At 38.3% G+C, this 18,175-nt stretch overlaps 1 protein-coding gene across 2 annotated transcripts in view; it reads left to right on the top strand.

Annotated features, from left to right (window-relative positions):
- The window catches only part of LOC140245445 (cyclin-dependent kinase 14-like), a 111,730-nt gene extending 100,512 nt beyond the window's left edge, over nucleotides 1-11,218 (top strand). For both annotated transcript variants that reach the window (XM_072325023.1, XM_072325024.1), the window contains 6 exons: nucleotides 437-623; nucleotides 1,313-1,433; nucleotides 5,990-6,083; nucleotides 6,850-6,962; nucleotides 7,745-7,884; nucleotides 8,769-11,218. In XM_072325023.1, coding sequence (XP_072181124.1) covers nucleotides 437-623; nucleotides 1,313-1,433; nucleotides 5,990-6,083; nucleotides 6,850-6,962; nucleotides 7,745-7,884; nucleotides 8,769-8,833 — 720 coding nt within the window. In that variant the 3' untranslated portion in view covers nucleotides 8,834-11,218. The remainder of the gene's footprint in view (nucleotides 1-436; nucleotides 624-1,312; nucleotides 1,434-5,989; nucleotides 6,084-6,849; nucleotides 6,963-7,744; nucleotides 7,885-8,768) is intronic.
- Nucleotides 11,219-18,175: the final 6,957 nt, after the last annotated feature.

Below are 18,175 nucleotides of genomic sequence, written 5' to 3'. Positions count from 1 at the left end.
CCTATGTCATGTCAGCCGACAGTCGCATGGAGACCTTATACAGTGGAGCAGGAATATTGACACATTTCTGATACTGGATTTCCTGTCTTAGTCACATTGTACTATGTTTGTTTTTTTTTTAAAGCAATTTGTCCAACTCTTCTGTATAAGCATAATTTGTGTTTGACATGCCTGTTATCCATTAGGATTGAGGGTGTTATATGATAAGATGACTTGATAAGAAAGTACTGATAACTTTGTGACGTCAAAGACAAATTTGGTATGTACATGTAAGAGATGGACAGAAAGGAGCAGAGATGATGAAAATCTATAGTTGAAGATTGATACAAACATTGTTATCACTCTAAAAGCACCGCGGAAGGGCACAACAAAACTTGTTGATATTCCGTCTCTCCTCTCTTTATCATACTAGTGTTGTTGTTGTTTTTTCCCCCAGCACACAGACCTCAGCACCTACCTGGAGAGGCACCCCGGTGGTCTCAACCCAAACAACGTCAAGCTGTTCCTCTTCCAACTCCTGAGGGGGCTGTCCTACTGCCACCGGCGGAAGATCCTCCACCGAGACCTCAAACCCCAGAACCTCCTCATCAGCGAGGTCGGGGAACTGAAGCTGGCAGATTTCGGTGAGAGTCAGTTTCCTGGTGATTTTTTTTTTCTAAAAATCCCTGAACCACTGTCACATAATTACACAGCATTTATTCAAGATACTCCTCTTTGTGGCTGTGGAAGGGTTAAACTTGAGAGATGTGCAGAGCTGATTGTGTGGTGATTTTAACCCATTGAGGACTGGCTGATTTTGCTACAACATGCATTTCCCATAAACACTTGCCCGAGTATACTCGGGACTCGTTCTCAATAGGATAACCATCATTTAACACATATTAAGAACACAGGTTAAGAAATGTGAACATTTTCAGACCACTTAAAGGTTTGTGCTTGAGAGGGTCGATTGAATGGTCATCAAAACATTGAAAATCAATTCAACCTATTAAAATGTACTTAAATTCATAGATTTATGCATCAATAAATATTTCTTTTGCTTGTTTGCAAGGAGGATTGGAATTGTTGTTGAGACTTTGCATTCAAATAATGATGTCATCTGCATATTATGAAATACACTGTATATTTTGACTTGCAGATCACAGCATTTCCAAATGAGTAATCGTTAATACTGATTCATTCTTTGTCTTCCATCCCACCCAACCTGCCAACATCCTTCCCCCTCCTTACCCCCTCTCCCCTCTTACCCCTCTTCCACCCCCCGCCCTCCATTCTCCTTTAACCCCCTTCCCTTCCCCCCTGTGCTCAACAGGTCTGGCAAGAGCCAAGTCTATACCCAGCAGGACATACTCTCACGAGGTGGTGACGCTATGGTACAGACCACCAGATGTACTCATGGGATCAACCGACTACTCAACGCAACTGGATATCTGGTAAGCCTCTCATCCTGGTCTTAAAAATGGTATCTGTTACCATGGCAACATGATTGGAATGTTTTGCAGCAGACTTGTCTGTCTCTGCAAATTTAGGTTTTACCCCTACATCAAAATCAAAATGGCTACGACATTGTGTAGAAGTAGTTCACAAATTGAAATATAACATGTATGCATCCCATTTTAGAAGACAAGGAGGGTATCAATTAATACAGAATTTGCTGTGCAGGGCAAGCTTTTGAGAAATGAATGACTCTACAGTAGATTCATATGAAATTTTAGCACTGTCTACACTGCTGAGTCGATTCAGAATCACCAAGTCCCCCAGGAAAGAGCAAGAATATTAATCATGGATTTTTTTTTTTTTTTTTGAGGAAGGCTCATACATTCAGTCTCTTATAATATGAGATAGTTGTGAAAAACTGGAGGATTTCCACTGAGAAAAAAAAAGTTTAAAAAAATATCCTACATAAAAAGTATATTAATTCAGTTTTGGAGGGAGTAGAAAAACATGACTTGTATTGAAATTTACAAGCCTGATGTATCCAGACTGAGCCTCAGGTGATACCATTGATGCCAAATTGTAGGAAAAAGGATGTATTACCCTTTTTATTACCCCCCCCCCCCCCTTCAAAAATGAGGGAGAGGGTAGTGATCTGGCATGCAAGAAGGAAGTGAAACACATGGTCTTACCATGTGGTCATTGGCATTCCGGAAATCTAATTTTTTTTTTTTTTTTTTTTTTTTGGGGGGGGGAGGAGGGTTGGGGACGGAGGGAAGTGTCGGAAATGGAAAGAGCATGACCAATAGCTGGTCATTTATTTGATAGAATTGAATATATTCATTACTTTGATACACTGTCAGGAAATTGCGGCTTCTGGAAAAGCGGTGTTGACTTCTAAAGCATTTTAAACATGTTTCTAAACACTAAAATAAACTTCCTTTTTTATTCATCTGTATATCTCGATCAATGTGTGATTTTCTCGTTAGCAAAAGGATGTGTGTGATGTTTGGCAACACCACCTGTGATGTAGCTAGTCAGATCAGACTTTCAAGGTATATTTGATATACAAATTTCAAAGGGATAAACAGATTTCCTTTCCAGCAAATAACCTTTTTAACTCCTTGACTTTTTTTTTTTAAATAAGAATCTACATGTATGACAGCCTTGATAGAGTTGAGAGATATACAGGGGTTTTTTCCAAAGCCCAAATCAATTCAATAATTTGATATGATATTCCTGCAGGAATGAGTTAATAAAGCAAAATTTTAAATTATGGTACATTCTAACCATGCAAGGGTTCATTCGCTTGATTGTATAATCAGTTCAGATAGTGGTAATGATTATGATAATACTGATAGTAGTTTCTGGTGTGGTGTGATCAGCTGTTCATCATGATAGGTGTTTTATTTTACATACAATACAAGGCAACTGGATGTACGTAATGTTGAATGTAACTGCGTATTTGCATATAGCACAGAAATAAGGGAATATTTCCATGTTTTGTTACTTATTCAGCACTTATTTTCTACTAACCTCGTGACATTCAGATTAAAATTTTCTTTCTGCTGTCACTAAACATGCTATCATGGCATTCATTGATACACATGTACAGTAGCTCAGCTGTTAATTAACTGCATATATCTTGCAGCATTTGCCGACGAATCTCACCCACCGAGATTTTATCAAATCAATCACTTTTGTTTTTTAAACGTGATATGGGGGCCTATTGCTCACGAGTGATGCTTAACATTCACATTTTTTTAGAAACAGAATTGTGCTTCGGGGGAAAGATTTGGCAAGATTAATGCATTGATCCAGTAACACACAGCTGTGCCAAAAGTTTGCCACTCAGTCACAGGTTGTAATATGCCCTTCCCACTTGGCACAGGTTTTTGTCAGCTGAAACCTCTCATGACGGAAACTCCGCTTTTTTATCATCATATCACATCGCACCTCGACAAAGCAGATTGGAAGGAGAAGTGAAAATTAGCTGAGAAAAAAAAAATGATGTCCCCGTGAACAACAATTACAATGAGTAATTGATAGAGGTTGTAGCAACTTCCTGTGGATTAACTTGTTACTTGCCACCTGAAAGTAAATCCCCCCCCCCCCGCTAGTTTTGACAGTTGCTCTTTAGAGCATTAACAGTAACACGTAGTGACTCATGTGAAACAAGGCAAACTTTGCATGACATATACCAGTGCTCTTGACTTCTCAATGGCAGTTTAGGATAAATTTGTGGCGGCTTCTTGCATACAATCACTCTATATATATATATATATATATATATATATATATATATATATACACAAACACACGCATAGAAATGATTTTCCAATGATTGTTGGGGAAGAAATACAATTGCTAGTGTTCTTTGAGGTAGTTATTGACATGAAAGTACAAGTACAATGAGTATAAAATACATTGTACCATTATTATAAAGTATAATAATGCTTTCAATAAAAAAAAAAAATAAATAAAAATATAAAATAATGTCATTCCCAAGGAAGGAAAGACATAAACACACACACATACACACACACCTTTACTTCTAGTCAGGAAAGTCATTGATGGGTTGCCAATTTTGAGTCCTTATTTGGAAATCCTACAGCTTGTTTAACCATCGTGTCCAAAAACAAAAAAGGGTGAATTGTAAGGCAATCAAAACACAAAACAAGAAATTGAATTATTTTAAGGAACCAGGCACAAACAAGTATACGTTGAGAAAAAAATATATAAATGAAAAAATAAAAGAGAAAGCACTTCTTAAGTCATTTCCAGCGACATCACTCCGTCGTTTGTGAGATCAAACTAAAAGACGTTGTGACTCCCCACCTGGAAATTCTCAATTAACTGTATCAGAAGATGGTATCTTCTAGTCACAGGAGAAAATGGTTGATATTTTGGGTCTCAATGTCGCCCTGAATGTGATGTCATGAAGGTTCACAGAGAGTCAAGACAGGTCTTAATGATGTTGGAGTGAATGTGTTGTGTTCCCCAGGGCATTGGAAGTGAAATTGACTTTGCAGTCTGGGGCTTATTTTTGGACCCGAAGAGTTCCTGTTTGTCGAAGCTTGGGATATTGGGTGATTAGAGAGAGAGAGAGAAAAGCCTGCAAAATAAAATGTCTAAATTTGAGAGTGTCCCAGGCTTCCTTACATTCCACACCCTAGGAATTGTGTCCAATACACACACTCACACACATTCTCTTTCTCTTTTGTCAATTTTTCTCACTTCATCAATTCATCATTTCTTAAGATGATGTTCTTGTTTGCTTCAAAACATCTTTGCCACCAATAGGATGTGTGTGCTCTTGGGAAAAGCTAAGCCACACATGTAATTGTGAGGTTTTCCTTTTCTTTCAGGGAAATCTCAGAGGAATTATCGCATTACAGAAAGGCAGAGATTATTAGCCACAAAGGTTACTCGTGGACCTAAGATATTATATCTATGAGCTGAAAAGTTCATTGCGATATACAAAGAGTTATCTCCTTTGCATTAGGATGCAATTTAATCTGCAATTATATGCATGCTATTGGGTTGATACTTAAGGTCTGAATAGCGGTTTGTTTCAAAACCTCTCTGTCACATAGAGGCTGCATAATTATGCTTTTGCGAAGCAAAGCTGCAAATAATGAAAATGAATCTGTTAGGTTTTCAAAGTAACTTTTACCACCTTAAAGATGTAATAGTGTTTTTGAGAATACAAGTTAATGCAAACCAGAGGTCTTTGGATTATTATTGCATATCATTTTCCCACTTCATTAGACTCTTAAATGATACATGATTTCAAGAATAAATGGATGATTAATTATGATAAACTGATGTACATGACCCATGATGTGCAAAATATAAGACATTGCACCTGTAAGAGTCTTTGATGATTAAACTTTCTACCGTCAATGACTTTGTGAAAGAGCAACTGTTGAGGAACCAGTGGTTGTGGCAGGAGATTAAGTGCCAGGAAACATGAAGCCCACAAAGAAAACAAAACAGGGATGTGATGTGTGATCCTTACCACTAACCACACACATAATCTACTGTGTAACATGAGCGAGTTCCTCCTCTAGACACAGAATGCACTTTGCCCCGCCATAGGTGAAAAGTGTGCCGTGAACTCATGAACACCTCACCATGATTCGAACTATGAACCAGGTTGTATTACTCCACGCACCATGTCATTATTGGTACAAAACAGGCATATAAACTCGAGTTGCAGAATGTTCTAGAATGTTGTTTTTCTTCCAAGGATCATTTCCTTTCCATTTGTGCAATTAGCAGGCCTACGTGAAGACTTGTCATTTCCTTGAAAAAGATATGAATGTGGAATGACCATGAGACAGAGAAGGTACTTGGAATCAAAGAATTATAGAATATGTCTGAAGTCTCGTGCAACACCAACTCCGTTACAAAGTGATGTAATCTGTGATATATGATTACTTCAAACAAGTTAACTTTATGAGGTCCCCATGGATATGTGAGTATCCAAGACTATAAACAAAACAGATTGTTTCCTAACTTTTTTTATTTTTATTTTTCCATCTGTTTGCAGGGGTGTAGGCTGCATCTTCCTTGAAATGCTGTGGGGCCAACCAGCCTTCCCAGGTTTGAAAGATGCTCAAGACCAGCTGGAGAAGATCTTTAAGGTAAGATGAAGAAGACAAGATATGTTCATGTAAAGCACTTGAGCATGCTCATTGACGAAGAAGCATTTGTTACATTCAGCCATTCATCTATGCATTAATGGACCCAGCTTGATATAAAATTTAAGATAAAGCGCAGACATCTTGGCATAAAACTGTCAGCATGATACATCTTTGAACAGCTATGTTAGGAATCGTAATGATCTCGGCAAGCACCAAGAATATCACCAGCTCACACTTTGTTGGAATGACGAGTTAAAGTTCAAAGTCAGTTCAAGTAGGGGAATACACACTAAAACTTTCAGTATGATACATGTTTGAACAGCTAGGTTCGGAATCATAATGATCTCGGCAAGCACCAAGAATAGAATATCACCAGCTCACACTTTGTTGGAATGATGAGTTAAAGTTCAAAGTCAGTTCAAGTAGTGGAACACGCAGCCTTGACTTTTTCTATACCATTTTTTTTTCACTCACTGCTTCAATATGGGAACAAAAGGGCAAATTTAGGGCACCAGACACTTCATGTTCAACTTTGTTTAACATCCTTGTTTAGGAGCTTTTCACAGCTCAACATACAAACATCATCACTGAAAGCAACAGGTGGTTTCTCCTCACATGACACCTGTTACTCTGAAGTTGAGTCACATTAGTGAGTGACATTGCGGCTTGAGCGCTTCAAAGAAATGCCATGACGGCGATAGTCTCCCAACACGTCATGCCAGGAGTTTCAAGCAATTTTCTTTTTTGTTTCTTTTCCCCCGCGCAGATCCTTGGAACGCCAACCGAGAGCACATGGCCTGGGGTCTCGAGACTACCGAACTACAAGACAGCCGCCACCAAAATCCGAAAGCCAAAGCAGTTCTGTGAGGTTCTACCCAAGTGAGTGGTCTATATAATTATCCCCCCCCCCCATTCTCCAGTAATGGTACAAATTTTGGGAACCCCCAAGATATGCTTGTTTGCAAAACCATCATGCGAAGCCAAGATGTAACTTGGAAGAAGTCTCCTATTTCCTCAGTGTGAGGGTAGTGTATTTTCCGCGTCCTCTGTGAACAAAGAAAATGAACAATTACAATGTTGAAGGGAGGGGATGACTCAAAATTTGTGTTACCACATCTCAGAGGTCAAGGTGTAGTTGTTAGCAATTAACTTTCATATTAAGAGTGTGAATTTGTTTTGAAGAGGTAAAGCTATACATATAGTAGGATGGGGATGATCAAGGAAGGAATCACCAAGGAATAAAACCTTTGGAGTGAAAATGATTTCATATGCATTGGGTTGTCTTCGTTTAGTGACCACAGTATAATTAAAACAACTGTCTATGTCTTAAATGTAATGTTTATGGATAGGGCTTTAGTGCAAGATTTTCACAGAGTACCAAAGTGTGATGTCATAGCCATACGTCGTCATGGAAACTGGTTCCAAACAACCTCACCTGGCCCAAGTGTTTATGCCTGCACCTGGTTCCAACCCATGCTATAACAAGACTGTGGCATTCTGTATGTTTTTTTATCCATTGAAGAGTGCTACCATTATTTGTTTTGTTGTGTTTTTAATCATTTCAAGTGAGGAGTGAAGCATTTTTAATGTGGTTGTAAAAATGTATTGCATCTCCTTGACTTAATCTCCTCCTTCTTCTCGTCCCCCTTCATCACGTGCAGCATCATGTTGATACCGGGAGCAGAGAGCCTCCTAACCGACATGCTGCAGCTGGAGCCGCGCAGGAGGATATCCACCACGCAGGCCATGAGCAGTCAGTACTTCATGGATCTCCCTGCCAAGGTTTTTGAGCTGCCTCACGGTAAGTGGAACCACCCCTCCTCCTCCCATCCCCAGAGGGGACACACCTTGGGGGACAGTGCTTGTGTTTGGCTGGACTTGGAGGCAGTGGGGAATTGGGAGGTGTAGATGTTAATAGTAGTCTTAACCCTTGTTTGACATGAGCATTCAGTACATCATAATCCCTTTGGTCATATTCTGCAAGCTAGTTGACTGTGAGTGGGACTTTTCAGGAGACGGCAAAGGGGGGGGGGGGAATCATCCTAATGGACATCACTTGGGGTTGGGTGATGGGATAGGAGTGTTGGAAGGTTGAGATGATAAAAAAGGACTCACATTAATCATCACTTCGTAGTCCCTTTACAGAGGTCTTAGTTAGCTGACTGGGAATGGAACATGGGGGAAAAACACATCCTTTCTGGTGGCTGTTGGGGAGAAATAGGAGTTAGGGGAGGAGAGATGGGTTCAGAGTTCCAGGGTTGGAGGAATGAAGAGATGGAGATAGGCTGTCAGGGCTATTTCAATTCATGACATTTATATAGGCAATCAATATGCTATTGACCTCATGCACTTCAGATGTATGTGTTCACTGAGGGAAAAATGGGAAATGATTCCAAAGACATGAGGGGGGATTGAAATAGGGAATCAGCTATAGATACAACTGTACAATAACATTCCATGCCAACATACATTGTTTAGTTAGTTTAAGACATGAACATTTTATGAAGAAGTCATAGATAACACTGAGCAATTTCAGTTTGAAAGGAGTCATTTCATAATTTTTAGGACTGCCAGAAACTCAGAGCAGATTTTTATTTCAGTACTATCAGGGGTATAAACTGTTCCATCGTGGATGAATGCCCGTAATCAATCATTATTTTCTGTTGTCTTTTTCCCCATCATCAGGATCTTCCATCTTCAATGTGCCTGGTATCAAACTTGAGCCCGAGAAGAACACAGTTGCCAAGTGAGCCGCTTGAACAAGCTTTTCCCTGATTGGACATCATTTCCATGCCGATGCCTAGGGATGGTTGGAATGGACCAATCGTGGATCAGCTCTCACGATGAACCGGTGGGAAGATCAAAAGCAGATTCTGCCATGTGATACAGGACTTATGGTTTAAAGCTGTACTCACAGGAGACTAGTGACCATTTGCGAGTATGTGAGCAAATATGTTAACATCACTTTGTAACGCTGCTTGTGATTGGACAATCAGATATTGTTAAGTCCCCTGTGGACATAATGGACCGATTGCTACTGGTCTACGTTGTCAGAGTTCCTCGCTGATGAACTCGCAGAAGACGACGCATGTCCGTCATCGTGAGACATCCGATTTGCTGGATATCAACGCCGTACAGGAACAATGCGGGACATTGTAATACACTCAAGATTGATTGTGAATCTTTAGAGTATTTGGTGTGGAATGGGCAGTTTCAGTGAATTTACACCATGTCATTCTCAGTGATCTCGCTTTAGCATTCAGCCAAGAGGCATATCTGATGTTGTAATTCTACAGGCCTCATAGCTCAAAAATTTCTCCAAATATTAGTGGGAGACCAGGCTTAATTTATGGATGATAGCATACATGATACTGAAGCACACATGCTCCTTGAAGTATGTTATCAGATAGAAACATATCGCAAGTAATTTTTGTTGTCCCTTTTTGAGGGTGAATGGACTATTAATAGTGTCTTTGCAAAGTTGAAAAAAATTACCATTTTGAGCATCTTGCGAAATTGCATTTTTTTTTTTAATGCAGAGTAATTGGTATCCCTGATGACACTCGTAGATACATTGAGAAGTACATATATGTATGTACAGTTGGATTTGCTTAAAGGGAAGGACCAGTACACTGGCATAAGGCATACAAATTTTTCTGATTGCTTCATCTCCCCATACAATACAAAGTAATCTGAGACCAAAATTTTGTTTTTAGTTTTCTGTAACTGTGGATGGTGCGGTTCCCTGTGCTCTTGAGACACAATTTATTACAGAAACTATCCATGTACTAATCAGTTGTGCGCTTCATTAGTGCAAGATGCCATCCCAGGACAAAATCCAAAACAAAACAAATGTTAAGTATATAATATGTTTAGGCACCTGTGCCATTTCTTGTATCATATTGTCCCTGGTCTCATATTCTTTGTAGCAGTCAAGACATATTAGGAGCGTTGTGTCATGGATAAAGGGTTATTATCCATTTCCTGTGTGAGATCTGATAGTATGCCATGAAGAACAAAGCGTAACATGAATCAACTCATTCTAAGAAAGTAGTTGTCAAACAGTTGATGCGTCTAGGTTAAGTGATAATGATCTCTGTACCGTAGTGTTCAAAATGTACAACTCACTTGCATTCTTCACACGTCTTATTGAATGAAAACTCATGGGAAAATATACATTTGAACTCAAATCCAGGAGCCAAGAGAATAAGGCAACTGTTCAGTGTTGTAAATACATAGATGTTTGGTCGATATTTAACCCAATTCGTCTACAAAATGAATTATAGGGAGCCTATTTTCTTATAGATTTGATCAAGTTTAACCAGTGTACAAACAATTGGGGTTTCTTTAGCCACAAGAACAAAATATCTGGATAGTTATTACAGTCAGTAATTCAAACAAATCAGTGTTGTAGAAAGCATTATAGAACAACACCTACAACAAATGATGCCAGAGAGAATGTAGAATGATTGATGAAAAGTTGTATCACTTTCATTACATTAGGGTATTTCAGTGAAAAGTATTAAAGCCGTTGCATTATTAGTGCCAGCTACATACATTTGAATATGAGCTAATGCGTTGGTAAGAACTTGACAATAAATTTCAATGCCCTGTGTAATTTTCCTTTATCTGTACCCCCATTGATAGATTAAAAAAAGAGTGTAGGCCTATAGATTCAGAACTCGGATAAGTTAGCATTTTGTGCCCCAGAAATAGAGAATATCATTTCTTGAAAAATATGACATTTCTGATTTCCTCACTCCTTTCAAGCATGTTCCTAATTCACTATGTTGAGTTAAAAAGAAAAGAATGTAATTGCAAAGGTGCAGTATGTTTTCAAGTGGGGCAGGATTTTTTTTTTTGAAACCAACCAAACGCTGCTCAAAATATGTCTGAAATGAAGCCAAATGGAATGGATGGTAGGCAAATACTTGTGAATTGGTATTGAGGGAGCTAGAAGGTGTTGGATGAAATTGCCATAAAGGATGTCTTTACTTGCACACATATTACACAATGTTTCCCCTCCCTTGACATTTCAAGAAAAAGAGAATTTTGCAAACATTTCTTTTCCCCTTCAGCACCCCAAAGATTTCACTTCAGCTTTTAACAACCGTTCTTTAAAAAGCATACTAAATTTATTTTTTTTAAAAAGAAGATTTGGCTATTTTTCTTTTCCTTGGGGGAAGGGGAGGGGTTAAGGTGCCAAAGAGGACAGTAATGTAAGATTTTAGCTTCATCCACAATAAAATAATGTTTGTTTCTCTACTTGCCACAAGGATGAAGAATGATACAGGAAGAGGGAGGGCAAAAGGTTGTGTGGTTAATTTATTGAAAAAAATCTTTGAAACATGTTACCTGTCATTACTTTTTTTTAATGGCATAGCTTTTGATGGTCTATGCAATGTTAGAATCATAGCAATGTGGTTCTTTTACTTTAATTGAATTTATTTATTCATTAGATGACAAAACTATAAATCATTCTCACCACAAAGCTTTGAACTTTGTGACAAATTTAAGATTAAAAAAAGTTAAAATAAAGATTTACAAGTGCAATATTAACTGTGGTGCTGGGCATCACAATAATTTTGTTGATGAAACCAATTTATTGATAATAATGCCAATTAATAATATCAATGATATCTATGTGAGTGTACAGTGTAAATATTACAACTTCATTACCTTACAGTACTTGATACCTTTTATTAATATTTGTTTGTGTCATTTCATAAAATTTTATTGTGTATTTTATGTCCATGTGAATACAATCTTTGATTTGATTTGAATGATTTAATATTTTCTGTGTCTTGGACAGAACATTGTGTAAATAGAAAATTTTGCCTTTACACAATAAAGAAAAAACAAAGATGAAATGGAGAATGTATTTCACGGAAGTTTTTTGTCTCATAAAATATAGGACTTGAGATAATGTTGAAGTGATGAGAGAAGGAAAAAGGTGAAATGAAGTCAGTGAATGAATGAATGAAGCAATGGAGAGTGGGATGTGATACAGCAGTGGTACAGCAAACTCCCGTTATAACAAATACGGTTATAACGAAATTTTGTTGCAACAAAGTAAAAGTTCAGGTCCCAAAATCATTGTCTATGAATCTTTATATATATTTGATTTGGTTGCTGTGACGTACTTTTGTATGAGAAAGAAAACTGCTCGTCCTAAGGACTTTATTATAACAGGAGTTGCCTGTATAAAGGGAGAATATTAGAATGAACTGTAGATGTGTGATGACATAGAGAATGCAGAGACAAATTACTATTTATGTGTCATATGTTTCACAGGGTTTTAATTTTTGTGAATTTCACGAGTTTGGTGCTATTCATGAACATAACAACACGAAAAAATATCAACTCTGATCCAAACAGTAGTGCAACTTGCATACATACAGTCATGGACTGGTATGCAGTACATGATAAGACATGAACACAGTGCATGGCCTAAATCCTGGTGCACCTACTGTGTGAAGGGAAGCATGAATATATTCACTCTTGAAATTATAGGGAAGTCTCGGTTCATGGAAAATTCTTCTTCTTAAGTGCCGTCTTTAGTCCAAAGGTTGGCGACTATGGACCTCCACTCTGTTCTGTTCATGGCTGCCTTACTACATGCAGCCACACTCTTTCCTGTCCACTCCTTTATGTTGTTACACCACACACTGCGCTGGCGTCCTCTGCATCTCCTGCCTTCTATAATCCCTTCCAGTACACTTTTTGGGATGTTCTGATGTCTTTTAACATGGTCAAAATATTGATTTGATGTCTTTCATCAAGGTTTTTGTGACATCCAGACGATCTAGAACATACTGATTTGTTTTCCTGTCTGACCATGACATACGGCACAGGCGTTTGAATATCCACATCTCGAATGCAGCCAGCCTTTTCATATCATCCAAGTACAATGTCCATGTTTCACAACAGTAAAAGAGAGTTGAATGCACGTAACATTTAACCAGTCAGAGCTTGGTTGCAGTAGATATCTTCCTTGATGTCAACACTTTACTCATTTGGGTAAACTTAGTTTTAGCCATTCCAATTCTTCTCCTAATTTCTCCACCATTCTTCCCATCTTCATAAACATTTTGTCCTAAATATGTGGTATTTCCTTTGGTATTTCCACCTTTCGAGATAGTACCATCCTTTTGGTCTTTTTCACATTCATGTCCAAGCCAAATGCCTTACTTTGGTGGTATATGACATCAACAATTGTTGGCAGGTCTTGTACATTGTCAGCTAGCAACACAGTATCATCCGCATATCTCAGATTATTTATCATTACTCCACTAACATTAATGCCAGGCATGCCTTCAATCACTCGCTAAATACATGGAGCATGTAATACAGTATTAAAGTGGATAGTATTTGTGCATTTGAATGTGTGTGTATGTGTGGTGTGTGTTTGTGCACAGACTACCTTGTGAATAGGGCCTACAGGGAGAAATCCAGCACAATGGATGGCTGGCTTGTGGGGAACTGAGGCCAACATGAAGTCTGCACAGAACAATAAGCGTTGAAAGGTGTACCCCACTATTAATGTGTTTATGGTTGTTTGTGTATTTGTGTGTGTTTGTTTTGTGTGTGTGTGTGTGTGCGTGTGTGTGTGTGTGTGTGTGTGTGTTATGTGTGCTTGTGTTGCTGACTGTATGGGTGAGCAACAGACTTTTTTTCACTAGACACTTGTACAGATGAAGGCGTTCAGTCTTACAATTATGCACATTTTAGTAAACACACAAGTAGAACAAAGGAGATTTGATTGAAAAGATACACAAGCATAAGATGTGTAATATGTTGCTACATTGGAAATCTAACAGAGAAATATAAATCACGGAGGAGAGCAGAGAATATGATTCAGAGGAATTATCAATTATTTACAAAGACAGCTTGAAGGTGGGCATGTGTGCTTGATACAGGAAAAAAGAAAACAGACATTGATGAGGTGATAGAGTCTGGAATCTATTAGCTAAAAAAAAACAACAACAACAACAAAGAAGAAGAAGAAGAAAGACCTCAGGCTTCTCAAAAAAGGCCTGAGGACAAGAAGGGGTGGGGGAGAGAGACCAACAAAAGTTAAGACACAGATACCAAAGAGAGTCGTGTTATAACGCAACTTGCTTTTTTATTTAATACAAACCTGCAGACAGTGTCGATGAATGGTATGAAGAGTTTAGCGCCATCTGCGATGAAAATAAAAAAGGGCAGCACGGTGAACAGGCTTTTCAGTTTTGGGAATTACATCTGAAGCTGAATTAAATAAATACACAAGACAAATAGACAAACAAATCAATAGGTATGCTGCAAGATATAATGCATCGCAGAATGTACTATAAACACGCATTGATGAATATTATTCAAGGAACTGATCAAAGAGATAAAGTAACAAATAAAAGAGATACAATATTTCATCAAACACACGCGTATACAAATGGACCGGCGCTGCGCATCTCTCTCGATTAAGACAATGATCCATTCTCGTCCTCACCATTAAGAAAGAAAGACGTTACGAAGTTTGCATATGAGTGAATGCAGAAATATTGGTAGAACACAGCCACTGAGAGCAGTGAAGTTTGAAGAAAATCGGATAATCAGTTCAAAAGTAATAATGAGTTTTTAACTTACGGTGTCGCCATCGCTTGAAGAGAATACAGCGACATCACGTCCAGTGTCACAACGATACAAAAAGAAAAAGAGAATTCATTATACTTTCATTTTTCTATTACAATGAAAAAGTATTTGACTTATACCTCTTTCAAAAAGCAGGGGGGGGGAATAAAATCACATTTAACATACGTCAGGAACAAGTCGCGGAAATGTGTACTTTTCACTAAAAGAATATTACATTTTGTGGCCCGTTAGGGTAGTGTCGTTCTTTGAGTTTGCAGCGTTTTGATTCTACTTCGTTTGTTTGCTCTGTTTCCCTTTTACCTATTTTCTTCAATTTATTCAGCTTCCCATATTTCTCGCATGTATCTATAATCATAATCAACTGTTACGCCCACCCCTCCTCTCTCTGTTATCATGATCGCTTCTTCACCCCCCCCCCCTCCTTCTGTGGACTCTGTGGATAACACAGTCATCTTTTGATCACAGCTACCATTACCACGACTGCAACCATCATCACACTACACACCACCAAAAAACCGATGGAACCGCAATTTTCCATTTCCGCTACGAAAAGGCTACGCCCAGACCACCACCGACGTCATGGCAACTAACCACCAAGGAAATCACTATTATCGTAAATAAAAACAAAAATATTGTGGTAGGAATGATAATGACGATATGATGATGCTGTTTACGATAGCATTCAAGGGATGATATTAACTATAATTCTACTAACCACACTAACAATATTAATGATTTTTTTTAATAGCAATAACAATTATTTTGCGTAATTTTGCGTATCATAAATTACGACAAATCTATATTGTACGAAAGAATCATGTGATACCACGAAAATCATCGCTGTTACCATCTTTATGACTTTTATTGTTATCAGTATTGTTGCAATCATCGTTACATACTTTTGCTACGGTCATCTTGAAAGAAGTACGACCATTATTGCAGTATCCAGCATCTTTGTGATTTTGGTATTAAAGGTGATCATCATCACTATACAATCGTGGAGGTAACATGGGGAATTACCGTACTTACTTCCAGAGACCATAGCGGTGATTTTGCCGAACCATACATTCTCTTCCTCTCATCGTGTTTTTATTCTATTTATTCATTTCACTCGCTTTCGAGAGCGAAATCTCCGTCGATATATCATCTCGGGCTCGCTAATGGAAGGTCTCTAATTTACAACCTGATACTGCGAGACAGGTTTGTGGTACAGAAAAGGGGGAGTAAATTCCGTTAGGAAAAAAAGAACAAAAAATAACAACAACTGCATCTCCCATTGAAGTAGACTCCGTTTTGCTCCAGCCCCGCTTGTGCCGTTATGTTGACTCTCGAAGGTCGAGTGCTCATAACTCACGATGAGAGAGACGGTACCGACCCGTTCGTCTGAAACTGAGGTCGATTTTGACGTCGATGCACGTTTTCGGCCTCGACAACAGAGGTCATTATAGCGCGACACGTTTTCGTCGGGTTCCCATCGTAAATCGCGCCACACACTCGGCGGCGGCGACGGGTTTTAAAGCGGCACTTTCAAGGTCGATATGCATTCGCATTACCACGCCGCTGTTATCGGTATAACCCCTTGACAAATATAAAAACATACAGAAAAACTAAAATTAAAAAAGAACAAATCATAAGCGCATCTCAAAACAAATGCAAAGAAATCAAATCACACTGCCAACGTGACGACTCCTACTCAAACTCTATTGGGTTTTCATTATATTCTATAAGTCATAAGTTCATCAGAAGCAGACAGTATTATTATTGCCCCCAACATACATTGAAGATTAGTGTGCACACTGATACTACGAATGACATGTAGGCCCTACATGTGACATGTACATGCATTTACATTGGGTATTCACACCACTAAATCAAATTTATCTGATGGCAAAAGGAAAATTATGATGGGGGAGAAATCAGGGAGTCCGACATGTTTCTGTACTGCACTTGTACGATATTTAAATATTTCCCCTAAAAGCACTTTGGTTTTGTGCGTCAAAATGTATCATCAAAACGTATCAACGGGACTAGTATATACTTTGTGTGTGTGTGTGTGTGTGTGTGTGTGTGTGTGTGTGTGTGTGTGCGCGCGCACTGGTGGGTATGTTGTTGTTGTTTTGGTTGTTTTGGTTGTTTTGGTTGATGTCTAGTGCATGTATGGGTGTGTGTGTGTGTTGAGGGAAGGCTACGGGGGGGGGGGGGGTATGTTAGTGGGGAAATAGGTGGGGATGGTTAGGGTTATAGGTAGATGTAGTTAGGTTAGAGTAGAGTAATGGTTAGCGGGGAAATAGGTGGGGATGGTTAGGGTTAGGTAGATGTAGTTAGGCAATGGTAGAATAATGGTTAAGGGGTCAGGCAGGAATATGGTTTGTTTTGATGATATACACATATGGTTATTTTGTGTTTGTACGGGGGGGGGAGGGGTGGTTGATAGGTTAGATGGAAAAAAAATGATGAGTTTTGTTCGGTTAAGTAAAGAATGCTTTTTTATATGTTTTAGGAACTGCTGTATTCTCAGAAGAGTGTAAGAGAATCTATATAATGAAGTGGATATTGAGCATTCTGATCAAGTTGATCAAGATTTTTTTTCCCTTTAAGAGTTATACTTTATCTGATATATTTATGTATATAGTGTGTGCTCTGCCAAAAAAAAAAGAAAAAAAAAGGAAAAAAAAAAAAGGAAGTTAAGTGAAAAAGTGATTGAGTAGCACACATTTCTTAGTCGGTGTGTGAGTGATAAGGAACATTCGGATTGGCTTGATTAGGCTGATTAAAATAGCTTTTTCTGAGAATTATGTAGATTTTTATGTCATTTCCCTTATAAAAACAGGGTATGATTTGGTAAAAAGAATCAAATATATTGTACTGTATGTTTGAAAAATGATTTAGCAGCACAAGAAAGAAGAATACAGCTGCTTTCTTTTTTTGTTGGTGGATGTATTAATTTTATTGTTAATATGGATTTCACATTGAATGAAACTCAAATAAAAGAATATTATAAAAAAAAAAAAAGTGTGCGTGTGTGTGTGTGTGTGTGTGTTTAAATGCACCATACCCGGAAGTTTAGTAGAGATTTACCACTCCAAGACGCGTTCTCTGAAAAGCTCCGTAGAGTCAAGGGGTGTAAATCAAGGTTATCTCGAAAAAAACCCTCTATTTTGTTGTATATTGATGACATTTTGATTTTTATTTGTTAATGCGATACCATCGCATGATATATCGGATACGTTCGTGATATTTATAACTTGCGACCAACCAAGCGACCCAGCCTGTTCCGCTGTGTTTGATACCAAGTACTAAATAACTTACCTGGTTATTTGAAACAAAGCAGATACGACACTTTTTTACTGCCAGACGTACTACACTATGAACCGGACGACAACCTGATTGATATGAATGTTCTTTCACCGTGATGTTTTCTAGGGATTTTTTTTTTTTTTTTTTGAGGGGGTGCCTTTTTT

This window comes from Diadema setosum, chromosome 22 (genome assembly GCF_964275005.1).
Source record: "Diadema setosum chromosome 22, eeDiaSeto1, whole genome shotgun sequence".
Classification (NCBI taxonomy): domain Eukaryota; kingdom Metazoa; phylum Echinodermata; class Echinoidea; order Diadematoida; family Diadematidae; genus Diadema; species Diadema setosum.
The sequence above is the reverse complement of the archived record's forward strand: the minus strand, read 5'-3'. Positions and strand labels throughout refer to the sequence as shown.